The 16,557-nt window shown below is 45.1% G+C and overlaps 1 protein-coding gene across 1 annotated transcript in view; it reads right to left on the minus strand.

Annotated features, from left to right (window-relative positions):
* ADAM19 (ADAM metallopeptidase domain 19) overlaps positions 1-16,012 on the minus strand; it is an 89,799-nt gene extending 73,787 nt beyond the window's left edge. Inside the window, exons 1-3 of the mRNA XM_055560638.1 lie at positions 15,689-16,012; positions 12,939-13,024; positions 8,112-8,182 (exon numbers count right to left, since the gene is read on the minus strand). Coding sequence (XP_055416613.1) covers positions 8,112-8,182; positions 12,939-13,024; positions 15,689-15,755 — 224 coding nt within the window. The 5' untranslated portion in view covers positions 15,756-16,012. The remainder of the gene's footprint in view (positions 1-8,111; positions 8,183-12,938; positions 13,025-15,688) is intronic.
* Positions 16,013-16,557: the final 545 nt, after the last annotated feature.

Below are 16,557 nucleotides of genomic sequence, written 5' to 3' on the forward strand. Positions count from 1 at the left end.
ACATGTTTTTCTCTTGTCACTCTTACTTGAAAACACTCACAGGGGCCATATGCAATGGTTTGCATCACCAAGACACTTTAGAAAACATCTGTTCATGATTTTACATTAATGAAAGTTAACGTACTGAAAACCAGCTTACTTACGCACTGTAATGATACTAAGCACATCGTAATACATTATCTCTAAGGCTCACAAACATAGTGGATTTGTTTCCTGTGCCCGGTGCGTAACAAATTACCAGAAACTGGGTGGCTTGAGACAATAGAAAGTTAGCCACTTCCCCGGTGGTCCAGTGGTTAAGACTCCATGCTTCCACTGCAGGGAGCACAGTTTCCATCCCTGGTCAGGGAACTCAGATCCCACTTGCCCCAGCCAAAAAAAGAAAAGAGAAAAAAAGATGAAAAAGAAACCAGGAAAAAAAAAATTTTTTTAACAACAGAAAGTTATTCTTTCAGGGTGCTGGAGGTCAAGAACGCAAAGTCAAGGTATTAGCAAAGCTGCACTCAGTCTGAGATGTTTCAGTCCTGGCCTCCCCCACCCTCCAGTGCTGCCTGTATTCCCTGGCTTGTGGCTGCATCACTGCCCTCTCGGTGGTCACAATGCCTTCTCCTCTTTGGTCTGTGAGCACATCTCCCTGTGCCTTCCTCTTACAAATACCAGTGACTGAATTTACAGCCCACCCAGAAAATCCAGAATCATCTCTTCTCAAAATCCTTCATTAAGTCACACTTAGAAAGATTATTTTTTGCCACATAAGGCAGTATAGTCTCATGTTCCAGGAATTAGAATGCAGGTCTTTTGGGGGGTAGGGAACATTTCTCAGCCTACCTTACCCACAATGAAGTTATTTTCATTTTCTATGTGGAGGTAAAGTATAGTAAGAAACAAACGGACCTGAGTTTGACTCCTGGCTCCGCCTGAGAGTCTCCCCATTTATAAAATGTGAATAATACTCATACCTTCTCAAAAGGGTTGCCACGAGGATTAAATAAGATGGTACGTGAAGTGCCTCTGCACAGTGACTGGCCCTCAGTTAATGCTCACTAATGAGTGAGCATTATGGTGACTACCAAAGAAGAAACAACATTCAGAAGACAAGTGACTTGCTGAAGGCCACCTAACCAGACAGTGTCAGTGCCCGGGATTGAATTTGGGCCCTTCCAGCACCAAAACTCAAGCCTGTCCTACTATGGATTAGGCATTTTGCCTTCAGAATCAACACATCTGTGGGAGGTGGGAGGAAGGCTCAAGAAGGAGAGGATGTATGTATACCTATGGCTGATTCATTTTGATGTATGGCAGAAACCAACACAATATTGTAAAGTAATTATCCTCCAGTTAAAAATTAAAAAAAAAAAATCAACACATCTAGGTTATTACAGTTGTGGGTGCTGCCTGATACTCCCTTCCAGCTACTGTCTAGCTGCATCCACGCAGATCACCATTTCCAGTTACTGAGACTGAGTTTACGCAGTGGACCCTAACAAAGCAGTATCATGTTTCTAATGATTCAGAAATAATGGAGCCCCTGCTTAAAGGGTGGGGCTGAGAATTTAGCTTGTAGAAAGACAACATCACATTGGCTGGCAATCCAGCCTGCAATTCCAGGGGTTCTGGGCAACATGGGAATCGTGAGATCAATCTCCATCTACAAAGCTACAGTTGGAAGCTGCATTTCAATCAGGATTATGTGGTCTCTCTGGGGCAAGGTGCCTAACCTAGCACTTAGAATTTAAATCCACTTATGCATTCACTGCCTCAGAGTCAATGCAGCAGGGTTAATTTCAGTTCCTGGTACTTCAAAAATATATATATATTTGAAGAAAATTTCAGCCACTTGGAGGCAGCTCTCTGCGAATTCTGATGTCCCCACCCATCTATCTAACGGTTTCCTCAGCACTGGTCTAACGGAATTATAGGATCTCAGCTGCAGGGAATGGGGAGCCCAGCTGTGTGCTGAGTTTGGAAAAACATTTTGAATACTTTGGATCTGCCAAATACTTGGTTAAAGAACGATATCCTCCAATTTCTTAAGCCATGTGTATTTTAAGTGAAATGTAAGCCATATGTCTGTGACTCATTTAAATGCACTTCAGTGAAGCATGGTTTACTGAGAGCGCTGGGATATGCCTAAGCCTTTCTTAAGCTTCTCTTTGATCCAGGAAATTGAATTCTGCCAACAATAAATGAAGCTCCTGACAAGAGAAGGTCAAAGAGAGCTGTCCTTTATCCTAGATAAGATGTTAAACTCTATTCCTCACCCACAAGGAAGCAGGGAGCCGCGAAGAGGTCTGTGCTCTGGGTGGTATGCAGAGTTTTGCTCCAGATCAACTATGTATTAATATTACCACCAGGCCTCCTTGGAAGAGAAGTGCAACGGTAAGCAGTGGTGACTAACCCACCCAAACTATTGCTGAGAAAACTCCTCTTCTGCCTTTCTCCCCTTCTTGGGTTCTCCAGTATTAAATACAACTCAAATAGGGTTGAAGAAAAAGAGTCAAGGAGCTGGATCACTCAATTAGCAGTGAACAGCTATTCATTTTCCAGGCTGCAGCTTGAATTCCAGGATAACAAAAAGTCTCCATCCCTAAGATATCTCCGAGGGACTGAAAAGAAGTTAGAGATACGAGGAGAGATGAAAGTCAGAAGTAGTAGTAGGTACAATAACCAGTAAACCTCCAAATACCTAAATTCTGCCTTGACAATTACTATTCCCCCTGAGGTCTGGAGGTAGATATATACACAAAAGAAAACAAATATCCACTCTTATAAGTCAGCCTTGTTCAAACTCTGTTTCTTTTTCTCTAACAGGGCTGTGGTGAGACCAAGGGATCTCTCCCTTTCCCAAGCCAAAATCTAAATCTTAGCATCATTTAGATTCAAGGGAGGAAGTCTGATGAAGAGATGACAGTTCCAGAACGTGTTTAAGGGATGAGCAGAGGGAAGTAGGTGGCTGAAGGTCCTCTAGGCACAGCGCCCACTGGTTGGGCTGCTCATCTGCTTTTGAAGGTGACCTTGAGCATCCTGCAAGCAGGTTCAACAGTTCATTGTGCCCTCCTTTGGGGAAAAAGTGAGAAGGGAGAGAGTCAGGGCCTATATCTTCCTGGAGGCATCCAGATGTCCAGATGCCTACAGTGAAGAAAGACTCCATTTGATTTCAGCAAACAAGTTGTTGTCCAGTATGGTTTCTGGATTGATGAGGCAGTCCTCAGTGTCTGGGGGAAATTACACGCAAGACAAATATTATGGATTTATGCCTCAAAATTGTGGGTTATGAAAATAGCAGCCTGTAATTTCTTCCCTGTAATTTTCTTCCTTGTGTTTATGTTGCTTAAACAATGGGTCCTGAGTTAGCAGTTCATCCTCAGCTTCTGTGGTTTTGGGGGTATTTGCCTTTATCTCACTGCCCCCTCTTTCCAGGAATGTCTCCAGAACTGGGGAGCAAATGCCCTGAGGCAGGGACTTCTTTTTCATTTTCCACTTATGTGGTATCCCTTAAATAGGTAGTGCAGGAAAGGCTCTTAGAGCCTAACTGGGACAAAACCCCCATACAACAGATGGGAAGGTGGAAGCCCAGCAGGGCCAACTGGCTTGCTGACCAATTCTATATCACCTGTCTCTGAGCTCAGTACTCTGTCCACTGTACCACAGAGTCCCAGTCACAAGTGAGGTTCTGCTAACCACAGCTATGCACCAACATTTGCAAATGATCAGTATAGGTGTGAATAAATATAAAACTAGGAGAAGGCAATGGCAACCCACTCCAGTACTCTTGCCTGGAAAATCCCATGGACGGAGGGGCCTGGTGGGCTGCAGTCCATGGGGTCGCTAAGAGTCCGACACGACTGAGCGACTTCGCTTTCACTTTTCACTTCCATGCATTGGAGAAGGAAATGGCAACCCACTCCAGTGTTCTTGCCTGGAGAATCCCAGGGACAGGGGAGCCTGGTGGGCTGCCGTCTATGGGGTCACACCGAGTCGGACACGACTGAAGCGACTTAGCAGCAGCAGCAGTAGGGAACATATGCTGAAATTGAAGCTCCAATACTTTGGCCATCTGATGCAAAGAGCCAACTCACTGGAAAAGACAATGATGCTGGGAAAGATTGAGGGCAGGAGGAGAAGGGGGCGACAGAGGATGGGATAGTTGGATGGCATCACTGACTCAATGGACATGAGTTTGAGCGAACCCTGGGAGACTGTGAAGGACAGGAAGCCTGGACTGCTGCAGTCCACAGGGTCACAGAGTCGGACATGACTGAGCAACTGAACAACATAACGGAACATATATTTTATTAGAGCAGAATACTACCTTCATCACTTCAGTTGAGTCTGTAAAGATAAGTGTGGAGCAATATGTACAGTACAGTCTCATTTCTGCTCTTGCGTCATCACAAAAGTAGCAGTCTGGCTGTGCTTCTGTGTGACTGTGCCCGTGCGTATCTATGTGCAGGCTCTCACTTACAGAGAACAGGTCCATGGTGGGCCCTGTGGGAGGGAGGCTTCCATTCTTTTACTCATTATACTTTGGTATTGCTACAAGTTTCACAATGAATATGCATTGCTTTTGCAATTAAAAAACCATAAGCAAGAAAAAAATAGCAGCTGCCTCCTACAGGGTATACAGAGTACGAGTCAGGGACTACGCTGGCCCCTAACTCATTTTGTCCTCCCCATGGCTCTAAGTGTGGAACTCAGATATATTATATCCCAGATAAGGCAACTGAGGCTTGAAAAGGACATACAGTTAGTAAGTGGCAGGGTCAGGATCCCACATGGAAGCCACATTCAGATTATCCTTGTGATGTCACTCTTTTCCACCTGCAATCTGTAGGGGAAAGGGTGTGTGTCCCCCGTGGGAATGTCGGCCGTTTATCCTGAGCGGCTTCACAGTAGAAAAAGGCTGCCGCCGGCCACGCTATGAAACTGAGGCATCTTGGGGCGTCTGCTGCCTGAGCTGAAGGCCCATTTGCTATCCTCACTCCTGGCCCAAGCCCCACACTCCTGCATCCTCACCATTGTTGGCAATCTCTCCACGTGTGAATTCCATTAAAGGCTGGCTCACTGCTATTTTGGGCCACGCATTAGCACTTGGGCTTTGATTAAATGAGAGAAGGCCAGACACCTCGGGATGATGAGAAAGAAATGAGCAATGTCCTCTCCCTGCCCTCACAGTTCCAGGAGTCCTTGTCCACCACTCCTGGAAGGCCTGAGAATCTAACATGTGGGGGAATGTGGTTGGGGGTAGGCAGAGGGAAGGGAAACCTTCATAGTCTAGTAGCGTTTTTGAACTCAGCAGCTGTTCCTGCTCCTTGGAACCGTCATCTCCCTGCTGTTCATGTGGCTCACTTCCTTAGCTCCTTCAGGTCTGGACTCAAATATCAATTCACCACCAAGGTTGGCTCTGGCTGCCATTCCAAACATCACCTCCCTCCCTCTTCGGAGCCCTAACGCTTCTTTGTTTCCTCCATAGCAGTTGCCGCCATTTGCTTGTTTATCTATTGCTCACCCCTACTGAAATACAAGCTCCAAGAAGGTAGACCTAGTTTATCCACAGCTGGATCTGCACTACCTGCTCTGGTGCCTAGAATGCTATAGATGTATCCGAGATGGGGAAGATGAATGAATCAATTGAGGATATTAAGAATCAGAGCATGAGGATCCCTTAGCACGGGGCCTAGTTTCCCCTCAAATATCACAGGATGATAAAAAGTTTACCATTTTTTTTATAAGATTTAAAAATCAGAAAAGCCGCACCTCCTCCAAACCCCTCCGCAGCCCCCCCCAATCTGTTTTGAATCCAGGCTCGCACGCACCATGAATGAAAAGGCTTTGGGAAGTAAACACACTAGGAAGTCGTGTGCAGTTAGAGTTCCGCTTGCTAACACATGTCCAAAAACAAAAAGCCCAGTTTAGACGAAAATAGCAGGAAGCCTTCCCTAGGGATACCTGGTGAGGTCATATTGCTTGGCTCTGCTGCTGCCATTTTTGTCAGATCTCCTGCCTTCTGCCAATTGGAGGAGGCCAGGAACCATATCCAGCCCACTGCTGATCACTGGGAAACAAGAGAGCTGCTCCCGGCAGCAGACAACTGAACCACATTTCCGGGCTCTCCTCTGGAACCTCAGAATGGGATGGTAAAAAAAAAAAAAGAAATCACACTAGTAGTCAATTATCTACCGTGTGCTCTGTAAGCACTTTGTGTACATCGCTGCATTTAGCCCTCATAGCCACGCTTATGAGGCCGGTGTTACTATCCTCATTTTATAAGTAAGGACACTGAGACTCCAAAAGACCCAGCAATGTGTCCCCGGGTTAATCAGCTAGTGAGCCAAATCTGGGTTTCTGTGACACAAATGATCCTCATCTCATCTCTCCCCTTTGCTTGCTGTGTGGCCTTAGGCAAGTTCCTTTCCTTCTCTGAGCTGAAGTTTCTGCTTCGACGCACATGACTGCTGCACTCAGTGTTTTCCAAGGCATCTTTGTGCCCTAACTTCCTATGACTTCTTGTAAAGATTACAAAATATGAGGGAAGGATGAGTCTCAGGGTCCTTGCCTGGCCAATCTAACTCCCAAGTATTTGTCCATGACACCAACCCCATCACATGGGCAGCTCAGAGGAAGCTGAGGAGTCAGATACTCTAAATGGAGGCAGGAGAGGACAGCTGAGATGGAGGTAGCAATAGGAAACCGTTAGTTTAGAGCTAGAGGGCTGGGACTGTACGAAACTGAAATAGGACCTGAGAGAGACTAAGAACACACTCTCTGAGAGACTTCCCTGCAAGACCAGAGGAAGACAATGCAAGGAGAAACCCCAGGCAGACAGGGTCTACACTCTCGGCAAACACAGCCAGCCAGGTCTATTCCAGGGAAATGGAACAGGGAGAACACATTCCTGGGCCGGTTTCACTTCAGGACGAAGGCACAAGGAAAGGTCTGCTTTCACTCCAAGGAGGAAAGCAGCAAAAATGACTGAGATGCCCATTTTTCTGGCTTCCTAAAGGCCACCGCATCCTGGAGGCAGAGGAAAGACATGGATGAGCACTGCACACACTGCTTAAGTCATGCTTATAATGCACTTCCAACACCACGCATCCTCCTCCACAAGTGTCCAAAAAGCCCAAATTTGGAATAATTTATATTCTTGCTTTCCACCCAAGCTGAGCAGTCATTCCCATCCTTCTGGATATGGGAAGGTCCCTATCTATCCCTTTCTTGGCAGTGATGTGTGTGATTACTCATCTGCTTCCAGGGGACTCCACAGGCTGCCAAGAGGAGACAGGCAGTTCGCTGAGCCATGCAGCCTTATCTGCAAGGTCTGTGTGGCAGAATGTAAGCAGGACTGTTGATGAGGAGACAGCAGAAGCCTTCAGAGGGCCCTGGCCAAGTAAGGAAAGCTCTCCAGTGCCCAAAACAGACTGGGATTGGTCAAAAAATGGGCAACACATGCAGCCATGCCTTATGTCTATTTACCTGCTCAATAACATCAATCAAGATACAACTGTGCTTGACAGCAAATCAATGTGGAAATATTCCTGAGCGAGGCAGCCACCCAAGACAAATGAGGTCGGGCATATGGAAGAACCAGGCCGATGAAGCCAGGAGACTGCTGACCATGCCCTTATTGGCAGAAGCTCAGATGTAGCTGACCCAGAAGAGAAGGAGCAGTCAGGGTTTGAGCGTCAAATCCCCAAACACCCCACCTCACCTCTCTCCTCTCTGCTGCTTTCCTCTCATCTCCTTCACTTCCTGCCATGCACTGTGCTGGAGCGAGTAAGACAGCTGCCCAAGTCCTCCAGCCCATCCCTTCCTTCGTGTCTCTCTGTTTCTCTCTCTCTCACACACACACACAGACAGTGAACCCTAAGAGGCCCCAGAAATTTCCCCAGCTTGAGGAAATTCAAGGAAGACGGTAAACAGTCCAGTAATTTCACAGCAAGTCAAGAGATGGTGGAAGTGCAGGCTTTGCAAAAATGCTCCCAATAAATGAACTACAGGTCGACAGCCTGGGTCACTTCATTAACTACTTCCTTCCAAGCCAGTGGCACCTGCGTCCGGCGCTGACACACAAGTGGGTTGTCTCATTTTAGACAAAGGAGAAGTCCACTTACTCATTCTTCTCCAGGTCCAGGATCAGCTCTCGCCCCTCAGCCATCACCCTGAGCTCCGCTTTGAGTGGATGCTAAAAGAAACAACGAAAGAATGTCAGTTCCGAAAAGCAGGGGCCGAGGCTCCCAGGGAGGAGGCAGAGGGTCCAGCCAGAGCTCTGACATGGATGGAGCCACAGGAAGTGAATGAGAAAGGGTCAACTGCATTTGAAGCCCAAACATGAAATAACTTCAGTCCCAGAAGGACCCACTTCTCCTCCCCCATCTGCCTTCTCCTCAAAGACAAAGGAAAGAAACTCCAAGCCGAAATGTGGTGTAAGTGCCTGCATGCAGGCCTGGTAAAGGCAAACCCTAAAACACACAATCCTGGACGGCAAATTTGAGTGGAGTCAGATCTGGGATCAAGTGTAGGTTTTAACACTACAGCCGTGGAATCAGACATGCTACTGAACCTCCCTACAGCTCAGCTTCATTTGTAAAACAGAATAGTCAACTTTGTGGGGATATAAGGACTAAGTGACAAAGTAAACGTAAGAATTTATTATAGTGCTTGGCACACAGGAAGCCCCTGTTACATGTTGGCTGCTACTTAAGATACCAGGGAAAGCCTCTTCATCATGGACTCATTTTACAGTGGCTCTCAGTTTGGATACCCCTCAATCTTCTCAGAGGAGACAACTGGAAGAACCTCCAAGTAAGGATTCAAAGGTCCAACAGATACATTTTACACAAAAAATTTACTAAGAGCCAAAGTAGCTAGATACCCAGAATAGACCATATAAGTTATCATACAAATGGTCAATAAGCATTAAAAACACGTTCAGCATCACTGGTAACTGCCCCCCACCCAAAAGTATTTTTTTAAGATATCTTTTAAAAAATCAAAGCAACAAAGATTAAAAAAAAAACAAACATAAATCACAATGCAGCAGGGTATACTATAGAATGGGCACTCTCACACCCTACCTATAAGAATTTAAACTGATACCTGCTGACCAGAAAATAATCTGACAGTATGAGCCAAGAGTTTAAAAATGTTTAGACCCTGAAACCCTATAGAAGATTCTACCTGAAGGGAACAAATGGAAACACAGGCAATGGTTTATACACAAGGATGCTCATTACTTACAATAATAACTAATGAAACAGAATCCAAATAATCCAAATGTAGGAGAATGGTTAAAAAACCAATAATCCATTCATATGACAAAACATTAGACAGCCATTCAAAATTATGGCTTTCAATCATTTTTAGATTATCAAGAAAGTACACGTGATAACGATTAAGCACAAAGGTTTAAAACATAACACTGTATGCTTTATTCATACATATTTTTATAAAGGGACAAAAGTAGAAATAAACCAAAAGGTTACCATAGTTGCTTCTCGTTAGTGAGATCATTTGTTGCTATTTAGTCACTCAGTCGTGTCCTACTCTTCTGCAACCCCATGGACTGTAGCCCACCAGGCTCCTTTGTCCATAGGATTTTCCAGGCAAGAATACTGGAGTGGGTTGACATTTCCTTCTCCAGGGGATCTTCCCGACCAAGGGATTGAACCTGCATCTCCTGCAGGTTGGGTTCTTTACCACTGAGCCACCAGAGAAGCTCAGTGAGATCATAATTCAATTTAATTTTATTTTGTGCACTTTCCCATGTTTTTAAAATGGCCTTTTATATTTTCAGAAATGGACTTTTAATCTTCTTTTATCTAATTATTGTGGAAAATTTCAAAGACATTAGAAATCCAAGTCACCATAAACTTTCATGCTTTAACAAAAGTTCAATTTAGCACAGCTGAACTATTCTTAAAGGCAGAAATTATTTAATTAAAACAGGGTATTTACGTATTTAAACATTTTTAAAAGGATCGATTCTTTGGGTGTTTTAGATGTACATTCTCCAATTTGGGACCAAGGAACTGATAAACTCGTGAAGTCTCTTTTAATTCACATGAAGCTCTTGCTAGAGGAAAGCTTCTATCCCTTTTAAGGTCAGCCTCAAAACTTAGTTTTGGCATGTATGAGCAAGTGCGTCACCTGCTTTGCCACCTCTGGTTGGGGGCCTGCCTCTTTTAAGCACATTTCTCTTCTTATCAGCTTCAAATCCCATTTCCCATTAGGGTCCTGGGCATCCCTGAGGCTTTTGTGCCACCGAGGGCTCCAATGTGGTCCGAACATTGTGATCTCAGATGCTTGTGCAACCCTGTCCTTTGCTTTGTTTTGCAAATTTATCCTACTCACTTCTCTTAAGGGACATGTCAAAAACACGGGAAGAGGAAGCGACAGGGATGTTTATGCAAAAACTTGCACTATGAAATTCACTTCTCAAAAAAAAAAAGAAATTCACTTCTCTATTTTCTGATGCCCGGATTCAGCTCTACCCATACCTATTTCTGGTTTGTTGCTTTACTCTGGGGAGTTATGGACCAAAGGCCCTGCCCAGTCACATTAAGCATCAGGGACACAGTCCCAAGTGGGCACTTGAGGAAACACACACAGCAATAGAGCTGTATCTATTCCCTTTTCCAAGAGGAAGGTGGCCTAGAGTCCACACACAAAGAAGGAAAGTTGACACAAATCAAACCACTGTCACTTCTCCCCCAAAGAGACACAAGTTGCAGCCTGAGTATGAATATTTAAGTGGCTAATCCAAAACTATTGCTCTCTAGTCTGGAAGATGCTCAGACACTGATATTTAATATGATGTTCCTTGTTTCAAGGAGATGTTTCAACCAAAACAATGAAACAGCACTACAAAGATTCATGTAACTTCCCTGTCCAGATTTACTCAGATTTTTCTCTTGCAACTCCACTCTGTGCTAGGAAGGGGGGACATCACCTTTCCTAGGAAGTGAAGGGAGTTGACCCACTGTTTATACTTCCCCAGGGCAGGGTTTTAAATGCCTTTCTCTTTTGAGGCAGATTAAATAGATCTTCAGCTGTACAGGGTATTGGAAATCTACACTACATGTCTACATCCCCCTTAAGACATAGTATATGTATATTTACTATGTAGTGTTCAACTAACATTTGCTAAATGAAGCAATTACATGAATGAGAATAAGATGCCCGACTGAGACCTACCTCTCCTCTCCCTCTGACATTCATTCATTTGTTCAACAAATATTTACGGTGCCAGGCTAGTCCTACAAAGGACAATGACCTGGGCAGATCCTAGGCAGACAATGGCTGGGAACAAAGACAGGATCTGAGCTCCACTTTGTTTCTCAGGCCCTTCCTGAGGATGCCCGGCATCCCACATCTGGAGAGAACAGAGAGGCATCTATAAAAGTATCAGATCCATTCCTCGGACAATAATGGATAGGCTGGGATATCCAAGATCTTAATTTTTAAAAATAACCTGCCCTAGGATGTCCATCCATTAATTTGTCTAGACTTTTCCTGAAGCTATTTTCAGTCTCTCCTAGTTTTGGATGAAATGAACTCCATTCATTTATTATCTTTAGGATAAAATATTATTTGCTTTCATTTGTCCTAATATTTTTGCTGTACGTTTCCTCCAAATTGAAGCACTTTTTTGGACATGTCTGCATTCCTCCAGCCATAATTTCACAGATTCTGGGCATTTCTACTCTCCATTTACCTTTCCAGACTCAAGGACTTCGAAGTCTGAAATCTTTCCTGACACTGCTCTCTCCTCTCTCTCCTACTTTAATCTTGCTGTTATATGTTGCCCAATAAATCACTGACCATTTGAACCCAAAGCACTCCTATTAAGCACCCCTCCTCTCTAGTCCTCTTCCTTCTTATCCCCTCTAAGCCCTATTTTTTAAATGAGAAAACTGCGCTCAGAAAGTAAAAGGTCGGATAGCTGGTTATTGGCACACAGCAAACACATCTTCCTTTTTTTTTTTTTTTTTACCTTCTGACTGGGTTTTATTTATTTTTTTAATTTTATTTTATTTTTAAACTTTACATAATTGTATTAGTTTTGCCAATATCACATCTTCCTTTCTAGTTCTTTCCTGTCTCACTTGAGCTATAAGAACCAGAACCAAAGACTATCCTAGATGCACAGGTCCTTCCTGCAAGAATGGGATAATGTTTTCTGTCTTATTCTCAATCCCCTCGATGAGGCCTATCCATTCTCTGGTGTTGTGGCCCAAGAAGCCTACTGAATTTTAAGATTATTGGATTTTAAGACAGACTTAAGGCAGTACTAGGTCCCTGCATGTGTGCTCAGTTGTTCAGTCGTGTCCGACTCTTTGCGACCCCCATGGACTGAAGCCCCTCAGGCTGCTCTGTCCATGGGATTTCCCAGGCAAGAATATTGGAGTGGGTTACCATTACCTCCTCCAGGGGATCTTCCCGACGCAGGGATCAAGCCTACGTCTCCTTGCATTGGCGAGTAGATTCTTTACCACTGAATCACCTGGGAAGCCCTACCCTGCCTCTTATTTTAAAAATAGTTTGGATTGTCATTTTTCTCTCCAAGTATATCATCTCATCAATAAAGTGAAGCACATATTATGCAGAGCAAAAAATACTAATGACATTTAATCAATCCCAATTGAGAGTCAGTGATTTTTGTGAAACATACTTGCATTTAGCTTATGCCGGCATTAACATGGATTTTCATTGCCTCAACTACTGGCATCTGGAAGTGTTATAGTGGGTTGTCACACAGTGAAGGAAAGTCCCGTCGAGGATTTCCAAAACTGGAGTACACAGAGGACAGAGTGGGCCAGAAACAGAACTAATGGTGATAACCATTAGCACCTCCAGAAAAGTTAAGTAGGTGACCCCCAAGCCTCACAGAACAGAGTTGTCAGCTTCTGCCTGTGAAAATGAGATGCTTTGAGTCTTACCTTTTCTCTTATGGGGCTTTCTGCAGTCTTCCACTGAGGTATTATCAGTTCATGCTGCAGCTGGGGGCTGCCTTCCCCACTTCCTCCTGCCAATACAGCAAACACATCACTGGAATCCCAGACCTCTGTACCCTAGCTAAGCCAGGCATGCAGTGCCAACAGGGAAGACTCCACATTGGGGTGTTAGGAGACCTGTGGATTCCAGGCTCTTGGCACTTACTATGGGTCAGGCACTCTGCCAGGTGCTGATAATAGAGTGGTAGATCTGTGTATACTTCACTGGCTTACTTTCTAGAGATGGGAAGAGGATGACACAAATATTCTCATATGGTACAACAGGGTCATAAAATAAAGAGACACTGAAGAGGGGGTACCTATTTTAGGATGATCTTCAAGGATAGCACTTAATTGAGATTTGAGGGACCGGAAAGAAGATGCAAAGATCTAGGGGTCTAAGAGTGTCCCAGGAAAAAGGATCAGCAAGAGCAGAAACAGCTTGGCCTGTTTAAGGAATAAGCAGAAGTTAGAAATAGCCAGAACTGAGCAAATGAGAGGGGAAATTGGCAGATATGGTCAGCAAGACAGATAGGGGGTCTGCTATCACAGAGGGCATGGAAAGTGTCTGGATTTTATTATAAATCCTGTGACTTGGAAGGCACTGGAGGGTTTAGACACAGAGCAATATGATCTGTATTCAGTTTGTGAAAGACCTTTCTGACGGTTGGGTGGAGACTGAAAGGGTGGAAGTGCTGTAGGGGCAGGGGTGAGAGTAGAAGCGGGAAGGCAAGGATGGAGCCTTGCGGGAGCCCTGGTCAGAGTTGCTGGTAACTCAGACTAGAATGACGTCAGTGGAGAGGAATGAAGTGTTTGGGTTCTGGGTATATCTGGAGGGCAAGCCCCTGGGTATTATTCACATTGTGCTTCAGTTTTCTCATCTGTAAAATGATACCCACCTGCCCACCTCACAGCATTAATGGGGAGAGTTAGTGTGACAGTGCTTCCCGGTCACAAAAGCATCATTGCTTTAACCTGAACTTCCTAAGGGCAAGGCTGCATTTGCATATCACTTCCTACTTTCCAAATAATTCTCACCACCCAGATCTCTGTACTCAGCACAACCCTGGGAGATAGGTAACAAGCCTCCTGTTTCTCCAGAAAGGTGAACTGAAATCTGTTTGCGGACAGACTTGTTCTAGGCAGGGCAGACTTCAAACACTGGTTGCAGACAATCTTAATAAAGTGGTAATTGCTCAAGACCTAAGTAAATTAGTCTCTGGTAAGAATAGGCCACATCTACAGAACTTCTGAGGTCCTAAGTGAGGACTCCAAAAATCTATTCTTTCTAAACTAACCACATGAATCGCATAGAATATAATGAGTTACATAGAAGATGGCCATATTTGTTCTATTACACTGGCCCAATGATGAGTAATTAACTTCTGTTTCAGATTACTGATATGATGCATTCTCAGTCAAAATATATCCTAAAAAAAAGTTATTAGACTACATTAGTGTTATCATATTAGTAAAAATGAGAAGCAATGCATTCATTTACACATTTTCTGAGTGCCTAACTACAGGCCAAACACTATGCTAGAAGATGTCAGATACTCACTGGGGAATCAGAAAGAGTTTCTGCTCTAGCGGCTGATAAATCTAGATTCTTTGCAACAAAAAGGAACTATGATATTTAATAGAACATTTAAAGGAATGAAATGATCTTTATGATTGCAAAAATTATGGAAAGTTAGGCTCAGTAATAGAGAAACACAGTACAACTTAAGAAAAACTGTTCAAACCTTGGAAATAAAGCAAAAAGAGCAAGTAGGATGTCCTTTCAATATCACATTTGGACCATTGGTTAGCAGGCCTTTTCACAGATTAGTGAATTATCTAGGGAATGTACCTTTGTTTGCCTTTATTTACTAGTAATTAAAGGCTATATACTCTGCGAAGATCTGTGTTAACTGTAACTCTCAGTCTGGTAGAGATGCAAATGACTCCAGCGTAATAGACAGATAACTAAGAATTATGGTTGTTTGGTCCCATGGAGCACTGACCACTTTTATATCTGTCCCAGTACAGGATTTCAACACTGTCTCCAATGCCCGTATCACTCCTCTTTCCTCTAGTGGTTTAAACTAGCTTTACCATTCTATTCACTGCCTCTCTGAAGAATCAGATCAATCTTTGCCAATCTTCCATCCTATATTTGTATGAGTCGTGTTTTTAACTTTCTGAAAATTGTACTTTTGCAATTTCTTGGCGGAATTTACAATCATTGAAACCATGTTGTTGGAGAATGTAACGATGTGGAAATGCTCATAAAGTGAAGTGGAATATGCAAGACACAAAACCGTACATATGGTATGGTTCCAATTTTATCCAAACGTATTTATAGGCACACACACAAAGACTGGAGAAAAGAGGAGAGACTCGGAAAGCAGCGGAAAAGCCAGAAAAACAGAGGAAAAGGAGAGAAAGGGAGGCAAGCCGGGGAGGGACCCACTGTTTTCTGCCTGCTCTGGATCTCCCGCATCTCCACCACCTCCCGGGGCGCACAACGTGGGAACAAAGCCGGGGCTCCCGGGCTAGGAGACAGCAGGGGCGCGGCTCCGAGTTGTTACTTGGGGTCCCCAGGTCCCCCAGTCCACCCAGATCCCCCAGTCCACCCAGATCCCCCAGTCCACCCACCTACAAAGCCCCCGTCACCCACCCCCCCCCCCCCTCCGCTCCGCTCCGCTACTTACTTCTGGTCCATCCAGGCAGGGCGAGCACCAGCAGGCAGAGCTGGGCGATGCCCACGCCCCGGGGCATGGTGGCAGCTGGCCCCTCGCGCAGTCAGCGCTCACCAGCACGCGGCCATGCCAGCCCCCTAACCAGGCCGCCGCGCTTCTGGAATCCACCGCGGTCGCCCAGCAGCTCCCAGCCCGCTCCCAGCCATTGACCGTTCGCTCCGCCCCTCAGCTCCACCGGGGCTGGAGGAGGGGCAGGAGGAGGCTGGGTGGAAGCCAGAGCGACCCCTGAGCCTGGCGCGGGGGTGGGGCAGGGGCGGGGGAAACTGCTCAGGTGTCGGCGTTCAAGGGAGGGAGACTCCGAGCCCGAGGAAGGGTAGCGATTCTTCACGGTGGGCGCTGCCTGAGGAGGGTTGGGGGCTCGAGTTTGTAGGAATTAAACTGGACCCTTCTCTGCACAGCCCATTTTCTCTGTCCCACGCTGGGCTAGACGCCTTGGGTGTCACTCAAAAGGCTGCTCACCAGCACCGGCCTCCACTCTTGGAGGCAGGCTCCGAAAGAGTTAACCTGGCACAGAGAACTAAGTGCTATACGGAGTTGTTTTCTTAGCAGGACACAAATCAAGGATCCTTTCCATCTGACTGGGAGGAGCAGGGTGGTGAAGAGAGGATTCCCAGAGGAGATGAGATCTGAGCTCCGGAGGAGGCGAAATGGAGCAGAAAACCCTAGATAGACGGACTAGGGAGGAAAAGCCCATGGGCTAAACTGGGGGAAACCGGCATTTGGGGTGGTTAGCATTTAGGGGTTTGAAGGAAATTGGAGGGAGATGAGACTTGAAAATAATAATAATAATGACTGTCACTTACTGAAGGTTTGCTGTCTGC

This window comes from Bubalus kerabau, chromosome 1 (genome assembly GCF_029407905.1).
Source record: "Bubalus kerabau isolate K-KA32 ecotype Philippines breed swamp buffalo chromosome 1, PCC_UOA_SB_1v2, whole genome shotgun sequence".
Taxonomy (NCBI): domain Eukaryota; kingdom Metazoa; phylum Chordata; class Mammalia; order Artiodactyla; family Bovidae; genus Bubalus; species Bubalus kerabau.